The following is a 20,642-nucleotide window of genomic DNA, read 5'->3' as shown; positions in this document are numbered from 1 at the left end:
ACCGCTCGGTCACAGCGGCCGGCATCAAATTTGGAGGGGTGAAAAAAAATACATCTACATCTCATAAATATTACATATTTTACTTCAGTAGGTATGGCGTCCCGCATGTCACTTGGTTTGGCTTTTGTGTCTTCATCTGTCAGTGTGCGAAACTATTTGAAGTAGTCCCTATTTCGTACGAATCTTTCCATGAATGCTTGATCGTGAACTTCCGTGAAATCGCCATGTTTTCTTCGCTTTTTCAGATATTTGCTATTTCCACGTTTCACTGCTTTTACATGCACTGTGCGAAAGTCAGACGCAAAATCTAAACCTAACTGCATCGTGAGGTACGTGGCGGACGCAGCAGCGCTTTGCTGATCCCCTGCTGGGCTCTCATTGCGCGCTGGTGGAATCTCTGCGGCTCTGCCGTGCCTTTGTTTTGCCTCTGCAGCGTGCAGTATGTGCTAGACCTAAAACATCTATCATGGCATCGCAAAGAACGGGCACCATGTTTTCGCATGTTGGGCAGTGCTACCAGCGATGAGTACGTGTGTGCACATACTGGACACGGTATGCCGGAGGGCCGAAGGCTCAGACAAAGGGAGGCCGTGCACCAGTTTCCCTTTTGTGCTACACAGGTCCTTATTTGAGATGCGCATGCCCCTACGCTGAATGTTCCGCTGGCTCTACAAGGGAAAATTTTGTGTTAATTAACTTGTAAAGCTCAGCATTTATCAGGGGGCAAAACTAACACTGGAGTGGAAAATATTTCACGCTCCTTAAGATATGCAGCCAGATTTACAGCTTCCACAAATGGTGCCGATGACGTAAGTTGGGTTGCTTACATAAGGTGCATGAAATACAGGGTATCCATGAAGTCCCTTCACAACTTCAAAATTTTGTTCCAACGGCAGTTGTTGAAATATTCTAACAAAATTTCTTGTTCAGGCTCAACGTAAATTCAGAACGAGGTATGGAAGAGATCCACCAACGCCCTTCAATCCGTGCATGGCACAAAAAATTTATGGAGACAGGGACAGTGTTAGATAAAGGGAGGAGCAGGCTACCAAGAACCTCCGAGGAAAACATCGATCGCGTTTTAAACGTCTTTACTCGTTCACCTACAAAGTCCATCCCCACTGCTGCCAGACAGTTGCAACTACCACCTTCAACTGTGGATGAGGTCCTCCACAAGGCCGCGCGGGATTAGCCGAGCGGTCTGAGGCGCTGCAGTCATGGACTGTGGGGCTGGTCCCGGCGGATGTTCGAGTCCTCCCTTGGGCATGTGTGTGTGTGTGTTTGTCCTTAGGATAATTTAGGTTAAGTAGTGTGTAAGCCTTGGGACTGATGATCTTAGCAGTTAAGTCCCATAAGATATCACACACATTTGAACATTTTTTCCTCCACAGGAACTTACGGTTGTACGCTTACAAAGTGCAACTGTTACAGACACCTCAGCCAAATGACATGCCAAAACGGACAGAGTTTGCACTCAACATGCTGGAACCCCTTTCGGAGGATGAAGTATTCCTCAAGGGAGTTTGTTTCAGTGACGAGACAACTTTTCATGTTTCTGGGACATTTAACAGACACAATGTGAGAATCTGGGGATCTGAACACCCCCTATGTGACTAGGGAGCTTCACCGGGATAGTCCAAAAGTGAATATTTGGTATGGAATCATGTGCAACTGAATAATTGGTCCATTTTTCTTCAACGAGTCAACAATTACTGCAGATGTTTACCTCGACCTTCTGACCGAATATGAAGAACCACTATCATTTTTCAGCAAGATGGTGCACCACCACTTTGGGGGCTGCATGTTCGTCGGTTCCTCAATGAAACATTTCCAGGCAGCTGGATTGGAGGGACGAGCCAATTCCTTGACCACCGCGTTCGCCAGATATTACTCCCTTGGACTTTTTTATGGGGGTATATAAAAGATATCGTGTATCAACGCAGATACGGGACGTTGTTGACTTGGAGCAAAGGATTTGTAATGCCATTGCCACCAGCGAACATGGCAAGAAATCGAGTACCGTCTTGATTTGCTTCGTGCAAATAAAGGCACCCACATAGACTTCTATGAAACACTGTCAAAGAATCTTTTATAAACACTGATTACAATAACAGAATTGTTGTTAAAATATTTCAACAACTGCCGTTGTAATAAAATTTTGAATTGTAAAGGGACTTTATGGACAACTTGAATTTTCCTCTCTAGTTTCGGTGTAAAAAAAAGCATATAATCCAAAATTTAAGGTTTACTGTTTAATTGCATGAAACTTTGCTATACAATTGTTGATTTTCTAAATTGGTAAAATTAAAAAAAAAATAAAGAACGGAAAGCATTAATCTTATCCACTGGATTCAATAGTAACATTGCTAACACCACTACGGCTTTTGAAAAGATACAGCAGCAAAACCCGAGATTCACGGTGATGCAAAAAATCACAAATCGAGTTTTAAAAACAGTACGTTGTACCTTTAAGCAAACATATTTGTTAAGTAAATGACAGATAGCAAAAATAATGCAACATACAAATGAATCTTATACTTAATTCAAACACAGCAGCTTCCCAAACAGACTTAAGCCAATTAGTTTCACATAAGCTTATCAGTTTAATTGGGTTGCACTTACGATTCACATTAATGAAGAATCCAATACCTTCTTAATCTAGTTGTCATCAGACATCGCTTGCAATACTGATAGTCTGAGTTTCCTGCTACAGTGCCACTGTACTGTCTCTATATATCTGATCACCAAGATGTTTGTGATTTTGTCGCAGTTTTATTTTGTGGCCAAAAGAGCACTTGTGCAGCAGTTATATTAGTAAAAAAAAATATTTTAGGGGAAAATGCAGAAATCTCTTTAAAAAGCAGGCTGTGCTGTGTTTCTGTTCAGTCCTCTTCAATTCCAGCATGACAATGTACGATCCTCTATTTTTCAATTTCTCACCAATTTAGCTTAGGACAACAGCTCAGCTTGCATAGTGACATTGTAGGAGTGGTGGAGAAACCCACTCGCACAGCTGGACTATTTTTGAATTTGCACCAGAATTTGAGTTTTCTACTAATTGGCCTGTGTCATAGGGGTAACACTGGGAGACAATACCCTTTGTCTCAGAACTGGGAATCCCATATGCAGGGGGGTGACCTTAAAAGACCATAGCCTTTGTTCCAGAACTGGGAACTTGTGGGGAATTTGGAGAGGAGGACACGGAAAACCACTTAATGCAACAATACGGGAATTAGAGAATGACAGTAGAGGGGAAATGGGTAGGAGGTAACCTTAGGACACAATACACGTGGAAAACCCAGGGGAATAGGGAGGAGAGGACATAAAAAACCACTAAACACAACAGAACAGTAGAGGGGGAGGGATGGGGGCCAGCAATTTTTGTTCCAGAACCAGCGTTTTCTGTCCGAGAGGCAGACTTGGACCTGCAGTAGAAACAAGCATCCATAGCCTCCAATGAATGACGTCAGAGGAAAGCCTAGAAAATCTGGCGGCAATTACTTGAATAAATTTAATCTTCTAAGTGAATCACAGTTAGATTTCCAAAGTTTTTAGAAACAGCCATAGTTTTTCTTTAGTGGGTCATCAGTCTTCTGACTGCTTTCGTGCAGCCCGTTACGAATTCCTGTCCTGTGCCAACTACTTCATCTCACAATAGCAGTTGCAACCTACGTGCTCAATTATTTGTCGCATGTCTTCCTCTACATATTTACCCTGTACAGCTCAATCTAGCACTACGGAAGTTATTTCCTGATGTCTTAACCGATGTCCTGTCATACTGTCCCTTCTTCTTGTCAGTGTTTTCCAAATATCCAAATTCGTTTCCTCACCAATTTGCGGAATACCTCTTCATTGAGTGGTTGAAGTATTTTATTTGTGTATGGAGTGATAGTAAAGAAGAAAGGAAATAAATACCAATGGCAGTGGCTCTGTAGATGTAACAAGGGAAGAGCTGAAAATGTGATCCATGAAAGAGAAAAAAACGTTGCCGAGCACTGATTGTATAAGCATGGAGTTGATTAAATATGCGTCTGATCAACTAAAGCATAGAATTTTAAATTTTATGAATATTTACTGGCTCACCGGACATGTGCCAGATGGACCGCATGAAGCTTTTGTATGTCCTATTTACAAAAAAAGGCAAACTACCGAAGAATACGTTGGCCAATTTCCTGTTACAAACTGTATCCTAAAATTATAAACGAGATGCTGATGAAAGTACTGGAAGAATTTAAGTTCGAGACCCAGCATGCTTTTAGAAAAAGTAGATCATGTCCTGATTGCATTTTGACTTTGGTACAAGAAACTGGAAAAAGGAGTGAAGTAAGGTTACCATCTTATTATGTTTCTATCGATTATGAAAAGGCGTTTGACAAGGGAAAACAAAAAGTATTTTACGAATTGCTAAAGTAAACGAGAGTTCCAGCACATCTGATTACGGCAATTCAGTCACAACGAAAAAATAACAAAATAAGTATCCGAAGTGTAAGGAATTGCACAGAAACTGCCGTTACTAATGACGGGGTCAGACAAGGCAGCCCATTTTCGCCTACTCTTTTCAAAGTTGGTATTCGTAATATCACTCGCAAATGGCTTAGTATATTAAGCGACGCATTAAGAAGTCATGATTTTAGTTTCATGGCGCCGCTATTTGCTGATGCAGGCTTATAATAGGAAAACCCGAAGAAAACGTACGAATTGAAGAACATAAATTCAGTCAAATTGCCTCTAAATACAGAATGAGAATGTTGATAGATAAAACATAAGTGATGGCATTTTTAAAAATTGGAACTACAACACTGTTATAACTAGACAAGTACTGGAAAAGTAAGAGAGTTTAAATATGAAGGATGCAACTTTGAATTTCTCAAGTCAGATGAAGTTATAATTGGCCAGATTCAGATATTTCTGTGCATCCGTACAAAGTACATTAAAACTTAACGTACGGAAAAATTATTGCAAGAATAGAAAGTAATAGCCTCGCTTTTGGTGCTGTCTGGTAGCGATCGCCGGACCCTGACATCAGATCAGTCACGCCAAATCGAATCACCAGAGGTGAAGTTCCTTCGTTTTGTAGAGGGAGTATCATTGCTGTACTATGAAAGAAACGCAGATATTAGATAGGAGATAAGTGTAGTACCCATTAGAACGATACCTGAGAACTACAGACTGAAATGGAAGAACAACGTTCAACTGGTATTTGTTGATAGAACAACCATAGCTGCAATACTAATAATCCTGTAGCAAAAAGAAACGTTGGACGTCACCAAAATACGCGGAGTAATGAATTCTGTGGCGGGGGAGCCACAAAGTCTAGTACTTCAATACTATCATGTTTATGACGATAATGCTAAACGTTTTACGTGGATCATTATTGACATGATATAGAACGAAGCTGTGTCACACAAGTGTCAGAAAGGGTGGATATTACTGCCAAAATGTTAAGGAAATTACTGTTCCAATTTACAGCTTTCAAATTCTGAAGGTGGTAGGGGTAAAATACAAGGAGCGAAAGGCTATTTAGAATTTGTACAGAAACAAGAAGGCAATAATAAGAGTCGGGGGACATAAAAGGGAAGCAGTGGTTGGGAAGGGAGTGAGACAGGGTTGTAGCCTCTCTCCGATGTTATTCAATCTGTATATTGAGCAAGCAGTAAAGGAAACAAAAGAAAAATTCGGAGTAGGTATTAAAATCCATGGAGAAGAAATAAAAACTTTGATGTCCGCCGATGACATTGTAATTCTGTCAGAGACAGCAAATTACTTGGAAGAGCAGTTGAATAGAATGGACAGTGTCTTGAAAGGAGGATATAAGATGAACATCAACAAAAGCAAAACGAGGATAGTGGAATGTAGTCGAATTAAGTCGGGTGATGCTGAGGGAATTAGATTAGGAAATGAGACACTTAAAGTAGTAAAGGAATTTTGCTATTTGGGGAGCGAAATAACTGATGATGGTCGAAGTAGAGAGGATATCAAATGTAGACTGGCAATGGCAAGGAAAGTGTTTCTGAAGAATTGAAATTTGTTAACATCGGGCATAGACTGAAGTGTCAGGATGTTGTTTCTGAAAGTACTTGTATGGAGTGTAGCCATGTATGGAAATGAAACATGGACGATAAATAGTTTGGACAAGACGAGAATGGAAGCTTTCGAAATGTGGTGCTACAGAAGAATGCTGAAGATTAGGTGGGTAGATCACATAACTAATGAGGAGGTATTGAATAGAACTGGGGAGAAGAGGAGTTTGTGGAACAACTTGACAAGAAGAAACGATCGGTTGGTAGGACATGTTCTGAGGCATCAATAGCGCACCAATTTAATATTGGAGGGCAGTGTGGAGGGTAAAAATCGTAGAGGGAGACCGAGAGATGAATACACTAAGCAGATTCAGAAGGATGTAGGTTGCAGTAGGTACTGGGAGATGAAGAAGCTTGCACAGGATAGAGTAGCATGGAGAGCTGCATCAAACCAGTCTAAGGACTGAATACCACAACAAAAACAACAACAGTTCACAGCTGGTGATGTGAGACGATAAACGTTTTCTGCTGCACTGTACTTCAGAAAGTACACGGTATATCACGACACACCCTTGTGTTTTGGAGCAATCAGTGAAAGAGCATCACATAAAGTGTTAGGTTCTATATTTTCGAAGGGAATTTACCTGGCGGAGGCGATCTCTCTCGTATAGAATGGGAGTACTGGAAGTCGGCTTACATATGTAAATAAACAAGTGAAAATCCCGGATTTAGCACCTTTATTTTGCAGCAGCCTGACCGAGCACTCGGTAACTTGTCATCAAGAGGGTACCGCCACGGACACAGTATACCGCCTGCAGGGGATGTGGCTCAGTGCGGCCAATCTCGCAGACCATATATCCTGCTCTACCAGTTACGCGAAGTCCGTATCCCCCGCAATTACACAAGCTGCCGTGGTAGGCCTGCGGCTAAGCGGTATTTGCGGCATCGTTGTTTAGAGCGAACGAAGCGCTTTGCCCCTCCTCCCCCTCCTACCCTCTCACTGCAGACGTTGCTTGAAAACATAGCCGTAGGCAGCAAGGAATACGGGAGGGCAAAATGTCTCTCCCTCGAAAGAATTTACGATATTCGCAGACCGATCTCACTTCCTTCCCCGCTACGCAACGTGAATCATTTGAAGCTCTCTCTGTGGTTTGCTGCGGTCTGCCAAAAATTCCCACCCCTATGCAAACTTATTCTTACGAGGGAAACTACCCCAATCGCACCCCCCCCCCCCCTTCAGATTTAGTGGTAAGATTGCTCAGAGGATAGCGCCTCAAAAACTGAACACAGATGAAGAAGCATGAAAACAGGAAGTAAGTCTACTGAACTGTGGAAAAAAAGCAAAATAGAAACAATGAATGGTCCAAGCTTAACAAGTACAATATTGAGGACGGTGTAGGAACTATGGCGACGTGGTTAAGTGATCAGAGTGCTGGGCGGTGAAGCGACCAAGCCGGGTTCTAAATCCCCTCATGCGACTTTTATTTTTTTTTCATAACTTTATCGTCCGGCCATTAAAACGTTCGTTCTCCTTCTGTAGTCTTGGCAGTTGTCGTACTATACATTGCTCTACTGGCCATTAAAATTGCTACACCAAGAAGAAATGCAGATAATAAACGGGTATTCATTGGACAAATATATTATACTAGAACTTACATGTCATTACATTTTCGCGCAATTTGGGTGCATAGATCCTGAGAAATCAGTACCCAGAACAATCACCTCTGCCGTAATAACGGCCCTGATACGCCTGGGCATTGAGTCAAACAGAAATTGGATGGCATGTACAGGTACAGCTGTCCATGCAGCTTCAACACGATACCACAGTTAATCAAATGTAGTGACTGGCGTATTGTGACGAGCCAGTTGCTCGGCCACCATCGACCAGACGTTTTCAGTTGGTGAGAGATCTGGAGAATGTGCTGGTCAGGGCAGCAGTCGAACATTTTCTGTATCCAGAAAGGCCCGTACAGGACCTGCATCATGTGGTCGTGCATTATCCTGCTGAAATTTAGGGTTTCGCAGGGATCGAATGAAGGGTAGAGCCACGGGTCCTAACACACCTGAAATGTAACGTCCACTGTTCAAAGTGCCGTCAAAGCGAATAAGAGGTGACAGAGACGTGTAACCAATGGCACCCCATACCTTCACGCCGGGTGATACACATGGCGATTACGAATACATGCTTCCAATATGCGTTCACCGCGATGTCGCCAAACACGTATTCGACCATCATGATGATGTAAACAGAACCTGAATTCATCCAAAAGAATGACGTTTTGCCATTCGTGCACGCAGGTTCGTCGTTGAGTACACCATCGCAGACGCTCATGTCTGTGATGCAGCGTCAAGGGTAACTCCAGCCGTGGTCTCCGAGCTGATAGTCCACGCTGCTGCAAACGTCTTCGAACTGTTCGTGCAGATGGTTGTTGTCTTGCAAACGTCCCGATCTTTTGACGCAGGGATCGAGACGTGGCTGCACGATCCGTTACAGCCATGCGGATAAGATGCCAGTCATCTCGACTACTGGTGATACGAGGCCGTTGAGATCCAGCACGGCTTCCGAATTACCTTCCTGAACCCACCGATTCCATATTGTGCTAACAGTCATTGGATCTCGACCAGCGCGAGCAGCAATGTCGCGATAGGATAATCCGCAATCGTGATAGGCTACAATCCGACCTTTATCAAAGTTGGAATTGTGATGGTACGCATTTCTCCTCCTTACACGAGGCATCACAACAACGTTTCACCAGGCACCGCCGGTCAACTGCTGTTTGTGTATGAGAAATCGGTTGGAAACTTTCCTCATGTCAGCGCGTTGTAGGTGTTGCCACCGGCGCCAACCTTGTGTGAATGCTCTGAAAAACTAATCATTTGCATATCACAGCATCTTCTTCCTGTCGGTTAAATTTCGGGTCTGTAGCACGTCATCTTCGTTGTGTAACAATTGTAATGGCCAGTAGTGTACAAGTCATGTGATAAGAGTATATTAGCTTTGGAAGTAAATGCGACGGATAGTGAGAGTAAGCCAGATACCACATAGACCTCTCACAGAAATAGAAACACCAAATAAATGGATGTGAACTGTGTTATAGGAAAGGAATCAAGAGTCAAAATATTCAAAACGGAACGCAACGTTAAAAACATGTTTAGACAAAGCTCGGAGAAACTGAGTGATTGTGCAACTGTTGCGTTCATTTGTTGCAGCTTAGAGGCAAACTATTATGTTTTCATCATTTCCTTGGGAGTGATCACGTTCATATTCATATGAACACCTACATCGGGCAAAGAGGCATATCTCACTCACTCACGACGCATAAAGATCAGGTCCTATCTTATGACACACGTACTGTCTCTCGTGCCGTTTATTACTCACCAGACGTGTTTTCCTGTGGAGGATTCGGTTGAATTATCGCCTTTGTCATCAAATGTTTGCGGTTCCCGTTCGAAAGCCACTTCCTTTCCGCTGCTAATAGAGTAGCTGTAGGGCATCAACTTTCATTATAGGTCCCTTCCTCATACCTCGCCGTTGCGAACGGACGTTACAGCACGATACAGACACAAATTCGAATTGAGAGGAAGAGAAAGGCCACGAGGGAGGTTTGAACACTCCTTGGCCGCTTTGCAGCACTATACCACGAGCACTTAACCACAACGCAATCGATTCTTTTTTCTTCGCTTAATGTTGCACATGTTAACCTTGGACCGTTCGCTGTTTCTATTTTGCTTTTTTTTCTCAGTTTATTACACCTTCTTCCTGTTTTCATGCTTGGTCTGTGTTCAGTTTTTGACAGGCTACCCACTGGGGCAACTTACCACTAAATCTAAGGGGGTTGCGATGGGGAGTTTCCCTTGTTAGACCAGTACTTCCACACTCTCTCTTCAAATAGTTGTTGTACCTATTCCAGTCATTATCTTCCCCTTCAGTTTTTACCCTATACTGCTCCCTCCAGTACCACGGAAGTTTATTCATTGATCTGTTAACAGGTCTCCTATCATCCTGTCTCTCATTCTTGTCAGTATTTTCCATATGCTGTTCTCCTCGCAGATTCTGTGGAGATCCTCTCTTTCCTTGTGCTATCAATCCACCTAATTTTCAACATACTCCTGTAGCATTACACCGAAAACGCATATATTCTCTTCTTTTCTGATTTTTTCGCAGTCAGTGACTTACTTCCACACAACGTTTTGTTCCAAACGTACATTTTCCGAAATTTCTTCCTCATCACCGGCGTTAGTTGTCGTGTTGTCCAAAGAACAATGTGCTAACGCAAGGATGGTATCTCGCGACGGAACAACTAGTAAGTGCAGGCGCTGCTAGAGGCAACAGCTAGTGACAGACGGTGACTTAGACACGTCCACAAGCCTTTCCGTACGCCGCCGCGGGAGAACGCTTGCTTACGTCAAAGCGGGCTGCCGCTCAGCCCAGAGTGAAATCATCGTCGAAGACGACAGCGTCGTCTCTCTATAGCCAGCAGTGCGACAGTTGTATTAGACAGAGATGCAGCGAAGTTTATAGAGAGAGACTATTATGTTGTAGTGTATCGAGGGATACGTCAGTGTTCAGTGAAAGTAACAAACGTAGGGTAAGTCAGGCTGTTAAGGACATATCCGGGTAAAATGACGCAGCAAGGCTATGGACGAAACCGGTTAAGTGGTACAACCTGCACTAACCTGTATAGATAGATCGATTGGCAAACCTGTTCCTATGTACATAGCGACGAGCTGCCAGCGAAAAACTCACAGGTAAGCCTCGAACTTGTTTACTTTTATTCACGTATATACATTCATTAGTATTGACGTAATTACATGTTTGAGAAAAGTATAACTTATTTTGTAAATCATCCTTTTAGCTATGTTTTGAGAGATGGGAGATGCTAGAGCACGCAGAAGTTGAACGTTTCTTGAATGGGTCAAAGTAGGAGTTTCAGGCTACAATGACATACAATGTATCAGGTTAAAATTACATTTTGCCCCTATGTAGACTCTAGTTATTTTTCTGTGTGATCTTTTATATTAATGAAGCTATTTATTTTACTATCTGTTTCAATTCAACAACGGTAGTTCAAAAATGGCTCTGAGCACTATGGGACTTAACAGCTATGGTCATCAGTCCCCTAGAGCTTAGAACTACTTAAACCTAACTAACCTAAGGACATCATATAACACCCAGTCATCACGAGGCAGAGAAAATCCCTGACCCCGCCGAGAATCGAACCCGGGAACCCGGGCGTGGGAAGCGAGAACGCTACCAACAACTTTAGTACCAGGTCATTATATACACTCCTGGAAATTGAAGTAAGAACACCGTGAATTCATTGTCCCATGAAGGGGAAACTTTATTGACACATTCCTGGGGTCAGATACATCACACGACCACATTGACAGAACCACAGGCACATAGACACAGGCAACAGAGCATGCACAATGTCGGCACTAGTACAGTGTATATCCACCTTTCGCAGCAATGCAGGCTGCTATTCTCCCATGGAGACGATCGTAGAGATGCTGGATGTAGTCCTGTGGAACGGCTTGCCATGCCATTTCCACCTGGCGCCTCAGTTGGACCAGCGTTCGTGCTGGACGTGCAGACCGCGTGAGACGACGCTTCATCCAGTCCCAAACATGCTCAATGGGGGCAGATCCGGAGACCTTGCTAGCCAGGGTAGTTGCCTTACACCTTCTAGAGCACGTTGGGTGGCACGGGATACATGCGGACGTGCATTGTCCTGTTGGAACAGCAAGTTCCCTTGCCGGTCTAGGAATGGTAGAACGATGGGTTCGATGACGGTTTGGATGTACCGTGCACTATTCAGTGTCCCCTCGACGATCACCAGTGGTGTACGGCCAGTGTAGGAGATCGCTCCCCACACCATGATGCCGGGTGTTGGCCCTGTGTGCCTCGGTCGTATGCAGTCCTGATTGTGGCGCTCACCTGCACGGCGCCAAACACGCATACGACCATCATTGGCACCAAGGCAGAATCGACTCTCATCGCTGAAGACGACACGTCTCCATTCGTCCCTCCATTCACGCCTGTCGCGACACCACTGGAGGCGGGCTGCACGATGTTGGGGCGTGAGCGGAAGACGGCCTAACGGTGTGCGGGACCGTAGCCCAGCTTCATGAAGACGGTTGCGAATGGTCCTCGCCGATACCCCAGGAGCAACAGTGCCCCTAATTTGCTGGGAAGTGGCGGTGCGGTCCCCTACGGCACTGCACTGCATCCGTGCGTCGCTGCGGTCCGGTCCCAGGTCGACGGGCACGTGCACCTTCCGCCGACCACTGGCGACAACATCGATGTACTGTGGAGACCTCACGCCCCACGTGTTGAGCAATTCGGCGGTACGTCCACCCGGCCTCCCGCATGCCCACTATACGCCCTCGCTCAAAGTCCGTCAACTGCACATACGGTTCACGTCCACGCTGTCGCGGCATGCTACCAGTGTTAAAGACTGCGATGGAGCTCCGTATGCCACGGCAAACTGGCTGACACTGACGGCGGCGGTGCACAAATGCTGCGCAGCTAGCGCCATTCGACGGCCATCACCGCGGTTCCTGGTGTGTCCGCTGTGCCGTGCGTGTGATCATTGCTTGCACAGCCCTCTCGCAGTGTCCGGAGCAAGTATGGTGGGTCTGACACACCGGTGTCAATGTGTTCTTTATTCCATTTCCAGGAGTGTAGTATAATAAAATGAATTAAACGAAACGTTAAATATGAACTGATAAATGTGCAATTCTACTCAAATGCAATGAATTTTCGTAGGCCAGATATAAGTACGAGGATTTCCCCTTTCTGATGGCAGGCAGTTAAGGAAGGAAATCGTCAAGACAGTCGGGATGTGGTGCAGATACTGTGTGCTATAGATGATGTTACCAGAGGCGAGATGGAAAGGCTGCGGGCGTCGAAAGCGTTCGGAGTTCTCCAGACTACGGTCAGAAGACGAATTAGGAATACGAACAATATGTTCAGTGGTGTTCAGAAAGGACTGGGTACATTCCAGCCAACTTTCAACACTAGATTGGAGAGTGAACTGAAACTACTGGAGTCGCGCATATCTGGTATAACTATGAAGAATGAGAGACAACTTGCATTCCAAATAGCCGAAAACAGCAAAGAGTAAACTTAGTTTTGGAAAAGAAATATTGTACGAAGAAGGTCTCTTTGACGACAACAATGGTACTTACGAAGATTGTCACTGTTTGTACTGCTTGGAACTACACTCGCATTCAGAATCCGGGGAACACTGGTTCAGGTGTCAGTAGTGTAATTTGTGAGCCCACACTCAATGTGCTGGAGTAAGCTACAGAACAGCCCGCTCGGTTGGCCGTGCGGTCTAACGCACAACTTTCCGGGCGGGAAGGAGCGCCTGGTCCCCGGCACGAATCCGCCCGACGGATTTGTGTCGCAGTCCGGACAACCCGCCGGTATGTGGATGGTTTTTAGGCGGTTTTCCATCTGTCTCGGCGAATGCGGGCTGGTTACCCTTATTCCGCCTCCGTCACACTATGTCGGCGATTGCTGCGCAAACGAAGTTCTCCACGTACGCGAACACCACCATTACTCTACCACACAAACATAGGGGCTACACTCGTCTGGTGTGAGACGTTCCCTGTTGGGTCCACCGGGGGCGGAACCGCACAATAACCCTGGGTTCGGTGTGGGGCGGCGGAGGGGTGAAGTGGACTGCGGTAGTCGTCGTGGGGTTGTGGACCACTGCGGCTGCGGCGGTTACGGAGCCTCTTCGTCGTTTCTAGGTCCCCGGTTAACATACAATACAACACAAGCTACAGAACAAAAAAAATTTATATATATATATATATATATATATATATATATATATATATATATATAATTTTTTTGTTCTGGGGCTTACTCCAGCACATACTTAGATTCGGACATGTCCGAAAGAACAGATACCATCGGTGGCAATGCAGCTCATTAGAATGAAATTACAATGAAATGAATACCCTTAGCTGCATACAGGCGTTTATATAAGTCAACGGGAACAGTTGAAAATGTGTGCCCTAACTGGAACCTGAACCCGGGATCTCCTGCTTGCATGGCAAACGCTCTATCCATCTTTGCTTTTCGATATAGTTCGTTGCGTTTGGTCTGGGCGGACGTCACAAGACATTCGTTGAAGCTGATCGTTGATTCCTTGACTCAGTTTTTTTATTACAGAGAGCACGCAGCCCTCTTACCGAACACAATGAGCTACCGTGCCGGCTCCATCTGAGCCACCGAGAACATATAGGACAGTGCGACTGCAGGGACTTATCTCTGACACGCCTCCCGTGAGGCCCACATTCCTAACTTATTGTCCCGCACTATATTCATAGTGCCCCTGCCCACTATACTCATTACTCGCTGCGTTCTGCCGAGTGCCGTAAGAGTTCGGGTACTGTTTGTGCATCCGCACAAACTGAACAGTTCAAATTTCTAGGTGTTCATATAGATACTAAGCTGTCCTGGAAAGCCCACATTCAGGACGTTGTTCAAAGATTTACTACTACCATTTTTACCATTTGAACGGTGTCTGAAGTGAGTGACCGTTCGATAAGAAAATTGTTCTACTTTGCTTATTTTCATTCGCTTGTGTCGTATGGTATTATATTTTGGGGTAACTCTAACTCTTCCCATTCTAAAAGGATATTTTTGACTCAGAAAAGGGGCGGTTCGGGCAATAAGTGGTGTAAGCTCGCGAACCTCTTGTCGACCCCTCTTCATGAGTCTGGGTACTTTGATATTGGCCTCTCAATATATATATATATATATGTATATTCCTTACTGTCATTTCTTGTTAACAATATGAACAATATTAGCTTATTCGCAAGAATAAGCTGCTTTCACTCAGTTAATACTCGACAGAAATCAAACCTGCATTTGCATCGGACTTCCTTAACTCTTGTGTAGAAAGGTGTGCAGTATACTACTGCATCCATTTTCAATAAGCTACCACTCGAATTCGAAAATCTTAGCAGTAATCCACGTGCTTTCAAATCGAAACTGAAGAGTTTCCTCATGAGTCACTCCTTCTATTCTGTCTAGGAGTTCCTTGAAAAATTAAGCTGATTCTTGTTGCATTGTTGACTGCGTTTACTTGAACTTATGGACTGACTTTTTTCGGGTTCGTAAACATTTATTTTTATCTGTTATTACTTTTGTGTCGTAATTTCATGTATCCACTGACACGTACCACGACCTTGCAGATTTGCTTCTCAATTTGGTCCTACGAAACTTGACGTGTAAATAAATAAATAAATAAATAAATAAATAAATAGATAAACGATGCCTTTATCTCTGAAGCGTTACTGGCTGTCTCCAGGAGAGTATGGCTTGGCAGTAGGAATTAGAGAGGAGAAAACCGTCAACTGGTAACCATAAATACACTTTTCAAATGTCACAAGAGGAATAATTGTACTTGGAGACAGGCTGGAAATACGGGATGATGCCAAGTGGATTACACAATGGCGAGAAAGAGATGCCAAAATCAGGTAATGGATGGCAAGGCGAACCCTCAAACACATATAATTTTTCATCACAATTTGTAATGATGAAGAGAAAGTTTAAGTTTAAGGCAATCGTCTAGAAGAATCAATTTGACATGAAGTGGGATTCTAAAGCCCTTAGAAATGATGAAGCCTGTTGGAAGTTCTCTAAATCTGTAGATACTACGATAATAATACAACAGTAGTCGGTTCTGCTGGAGAGGAAGGGATATCTCTATAAAGGCTAATCAAAGATGTAGGACAAGAAGTTAACGTTGAAGAAGCTACGGATAACAGTGATCTGTTTAAATGCTTCTATGAAAGAAGCAAATACAAAACATTCAGGATGTGGCAGGAATACTGCAGTACGAGTATAAGTCACATAAAAATGAAATAAATATGAAATACAGAGAAGCTCAAGTGAATGCTCGCAGGTAAAATGTGAAGAATTTGAAACAGAAATGGTCGTCAGAAGGACGGATTAAGCATGCTGTGAAATTTTAATTGAAATGAGACTTTAGAAATCAAACTATTTTCATAGGATTTGTGGACCTAGAAAACTGGTGCAAAATGTTTGAAATTCTGGGAAAAAAGGTGTAAGCCTTACGGAAAGACAGGTAGTATTAAGCGTGTACGAAAACAAAACGGAAGTGATAATAATGGAAGACTAAGAACGAAGTGCTAGGATTTAAAACGGCGTAAAGCAAGGCGCAGTCTTTCACCACTATAGTTAAACCTACACATCGAATATGCAATGAGGCCAGTAAAAGGAATTTTGAGGAGTGGAACTAAAATTCAAAGTAGAGGATATCAGTGACAAGATTCACTTATAACATTGTGTTCTCGAAGAAAGTGAAGAAGAAGTATATGATTGGACGACTCCAGTCAACAGTGTAACGGGTATAGGATATGGGTGGCAGTAAACCCAAGAAAGACGAAAATAATGAGGAAGTAGAGAAATGAGTTTAGCAAAGAGCTTAATATCGTAATAGGTGACGAACAAGTAGATTAAGCGAAATACTTTTGCTACCTTGGAAGCAAAATAACTCATGACAGCAAAGCAAGTAGGTCATTAGAAATAGATAAGCACACGTTAACAGTACCGGTATTAAATATCAGCCTTAATTTGAACTAGAAATTTCTTTGAAGCACAGCACTGTGCGGATGTGAATCAAGTGGGAAAACTGGACCAGCGGAGACTCAAAGCTTTTGACATGTGTTGCTCTAGAAGGGTTCTGCACAGAATAGGTCACGAAAAGAATATATGGAGAAAACTGATAAGAAGAAGGGACAGATTGATAAATCATCCATTAAGACAACAGAGAATGATTTCCAAGGTTCTGGAGGGAGTATTAGAGCGTTAAAAATAATTGATGCAGATAAAAATTGGAATAATTGCAACAAATAATTTAGAGTATAGGGTGGAAATGCAACTTTGAAATGAAGAGTTTGGGAGAAAATAGGAAATATTAATAGGCCACGCCAACTAGCCAAAAGATTAATGACAGCAAAGAAAGTAAAGAAATCTTGCTCAGAATTTTCCTTAATAGCATAACATTTCAAGTTAGACTAGAGAGATTCCAAGTTTGTTCATAGATACACAAAGGGATGTCTTGGTCCATATAAACAAACAGGTTTGTTAAATAAAAGATGATTTTTAATGTCTTTAACTTGCCATTTATGCCTGGAAGTGCCTCATACACAAAATTATAAATTGTGTATTACAGTCATGCTTATTCCCTAAAGCAAAGCTGCTAATATCACAGAAGAGTATGTATATTGCATTTTATTACTACTCTACTATACGCTATCTTATTGAAATCTACATCATATAGGCAGCAAGTATATTGATCCATTAATTATCTGTTTGTCTTTCCTCCTATACTAGCTTGTGGAAACTCAAAGTGAGAGCTTGTTACATTCAGCACCAAAAAAAGAAACTCACTTGTGTACTGTAACAGTTCCAGTTTAGTACAAAACTTCTGCAAACAAACATCTGTGAAAAGCTAAGATAAAATGGATTACTGCGAAGTAATAATAGAGAAGCTTCCCAGTGATATTCAGAATTCTTGTGACGTCACATTAACGGCGACTTTAAAAGGAATGCACCGCAGGTAGTGGCGACCCGGGAACTCGCAAATTTCCCGTAAAGCCGCTTGGGCCGTCGCAGGCGCCAGCGCCATTGGGCTCCTGTCCTGGCTAACGCGATTTTTATGGTCACCATAAAACTGCGCACTAACGGCCTAATGCAGGGTGGGGCGGCAGTCGCCAAAGTAGGCCCACTGATTGCTTCCCACCCCCAGTACATGGGATGCGTGAGGCGGAAAGTAGGACGTGTGAGGCAGAAAGTGGGAGGCAGGAGGCGGGATGCAGGAAGCGGGCAGTGCGAGTTGAGAGGCAGGGGGCGAGAGGCAGCAGGCGGGAGGCAGGAAGTAAGAGGCGGGGGACTGTAGGTGGGAGGCTGGATGCGGGTTGTGGGAGGTGGGAGGCGGGATAGAGGTGGGGGTGGAGTAGGAGGTGCTGGTGGAAGGCAGGAGGCCTCAGGCATCTGCCCTGGAAACTTTTTCGTTGTAGTGAAGGTGGCCAGGAGCTTAACATAGTCATCTGTTATGAGCCAGTACTGTGCCACATGATTTAACTTCATGTTTCTGTGCTTATATCAGACAATGGGGTATCTCAACACAAAGTAGGTCATTTATCATGAATTGTAAACAAGAGGAAAATTAAACGAAGAGATAACCTAGGATTGTCTGAACCTGTTGGCAGTATGAAATTTTAGGTAGCACTAATAAAATAAGCACTAATAAAAAGCATTGTTAAAATAAGTGAACCTATCCTTAGTGCACAGTTGGTTTGATAGTCTTAGTGGTTTATTAGGCATGGTACTGATACAAAGGGTATATTTTGCCATTGTCTAACCTTTGAGCAGAAATAGCTAGCCAGTTATAGGGCGAACCTACAGTATAATAGAGATTGTGAACCATGTTGCAAACATCCATTTCTCATGTTACAAGTAACTAGCAAACCTGGAACAAGCGGAAAGTGGCGGAAAGGTAATTATAGCACCAGCCAGAGATTAATCTCACAATGTTTGGTTTATTGTCTTGAACGTAAAGTACTATAACTTCATTTGAATCTAACAAGCTTGTGACATTAATAATGTCTGCTGTAGCAGTTGTAATAATCAAAAGACAATCTGTGGACTGGTTTTAAGGCTTTTTCAACCTTCTTTCCTGTGTTTCATTATGAAATTATAAAATCATTTGGAGTAAAACCAGCATCTTGCCTTGAGGAGTAAAGTACTCATTTTGTTCTTCCAGTCAGGTAAGTTCATTACCTTTCTTATTACTTCACTGACTCGAATAAACTAATGTTAATATATACTTTTAGTTACTCATCTTAGTCTTTCAGCTAGATAAATTAATCATCATTCTTGTAAATACATTGACTAAATGCAATTAACACACACACACGTTTCTCTTTGTTTCGTGGCCAACTTTGAATGTACTAGTGTGGTGTAATAGTCTGTCCAGATGCACTTGGTGCAGCCCTGGCCTAATGTTTGGTGATATTTCAATTCTATTTTGTGCCTCTATTGTAGCAATATTTCATATCGATACGTAACATTATACAGGCGCTATCACCCATGATATGTAGGGGTAAGATTTATTTCACCCCCTGTGTGTTATTTTGTGTCTTTTCGAAGTCGGAGACGACAGCAAGGAAGTTCAATTCCACCTCATAAATGCGAGAAAACAGACGCCATTTTGTAATTGCTTACGACATTTGGTGATATTCATCATGACATACAACGTAATTAGCATAAAGGAAATGTAGCGTAGTCACCTGCAAGGTATAGTATGAAGATGTAAAGGAGTGCATACACGAACGTTATAAACGCTCAAGATCAAATAAAAGAACAAAAGATAATGTAATTGCAATAAATGTTTTGTGTCTTCTGTATGCAAAAGGTACTTAATACACCCACAATCCCAGCTGCAGGCGATGACAAAAGATTTGAATGTTTTGTCATATCCTTTGTCTCAGATGATTGGTGACATCGTAAATAACCAATAAAAGTTGTTCCTATGGAACTTAATCCAAAGCTACAGAGAAAATACACTGTTCAAACGAATATGAATAAAAGAAGGATGGATATTACAATTTCTCTTGCATTGTCAATGACGGACGCGATGCCCCTTGGACGAAGGAGCGTAAACAAGCCCACTCATACAGAATGGAGGAAATCTGGACTTCAAAGAAAGTGAAGTTCGCTGCCAAATGTTGCGAGGCTTAACGTGGTGCTAGATGACCTCATCTAAAAAAGTAAATAAATAGAGACTTATCTATAGATAAGATCTGTTTGCGCGCATTCCTTCTTCATCCGAACTGATGATGTGAAGTCCTCTTCCGAGGCTGTACAGGATGACTACGGTGAAATAAAGTCACCTCGCCTAGCTCCATTCTCAGTTCTGAGCTCTTCACTCCTTTGATGTAATGTAATGGCAGTTGCAGCCTTGTTGTATATATTCTTCAAAAGATAGAGGCAGGGACATTCTCCTCCTTGGTTATCCAGTTCTGCATGCACAGAGTTTATTGTGACAGAGCCCGTTCGTAAGGGTACTGAGAACATTTTCTGCATTATATGCCAACAAAAATTTTAATTTTTTTTGCTTAAATTGAAAATAAGTTCGTTCTAAAATAATTAACATAATTTTATAAATTTACATTCATTTTAACTTTATGTGTACATTGCTGTAGACAGATCTACCGAATACATACACATAATTTTCAAAGAGATTATACGAATCCACCTTACAGTGATGTGGAGCCCGCCAAGAATAAGAAGCGCGAACTACTGCAGCAGAAAGCAAGGCAAATAATGTTGCTAATTCAGTGTGGTCGCATTATCAGAACTGCGTAGTAAGACCAGTCTGAAAGAGCTAGAAACGGCATGGAAAGACTCAGTATTTACGTCTCTGAGAGTGGGGATAAAAATAATTCCTTTGACTGTGAAGAGAAATTCAGTGGTTGAAGTTGCGTAAAGAGTAACTACACAATTTAGAGATTTTGTATGCCAGGAAGACTACATGACGAGAGTGTAAGGAAATGGTGTAGACGTTATTT

At 42.9% G+C, this 20,642-nt stretch overlaps 1 protein-coding gene across 1 annotated transcript in view; it reads right to left on the bottom strand.

Annotated features, from left to right (window-relative positions):
• LOC126484731 (uncharacterized) overlaps window positions 1-18,159 on the bottom strand; it is a 64,596-nt gene extending 46,437 nt beyond the window's left edge. The window contains exon 1 of the mRNA XM_050108326.1: window positions 17,756-18,159. Coding sequence (XP_049964283.1) covers window positions 17,756-18,159 — 404 coding nt within the window. The remainder of the gene's footprint in view (window positions 1-17,755) is intronic.
• Between the last annotated feature and the right edge of the window lie 2,483 nt (window positions 18,160-20,642).

The sequence above is a fragment of the Schistocerca serialis genome, chromosome 6 (assembly GCF_023864345.2).
Source record: "Schistocerca serialis cubense isolate TAMUIC-IGC-003099 chromosome 6, iqSchSeri2.2, whole genome shotgun sequence".
NCBI classification, from domain to species: Eukaryota; Metazoa; Arthropoda; class Insecta; order Orthoptera; family Acrididae; genus Schistocerca; species Schistocerca serialis.
Note: the sequence above shows the minus strand (reverse complement) of the source record. Positions and strands in the feature narration are given on the sequence as shown.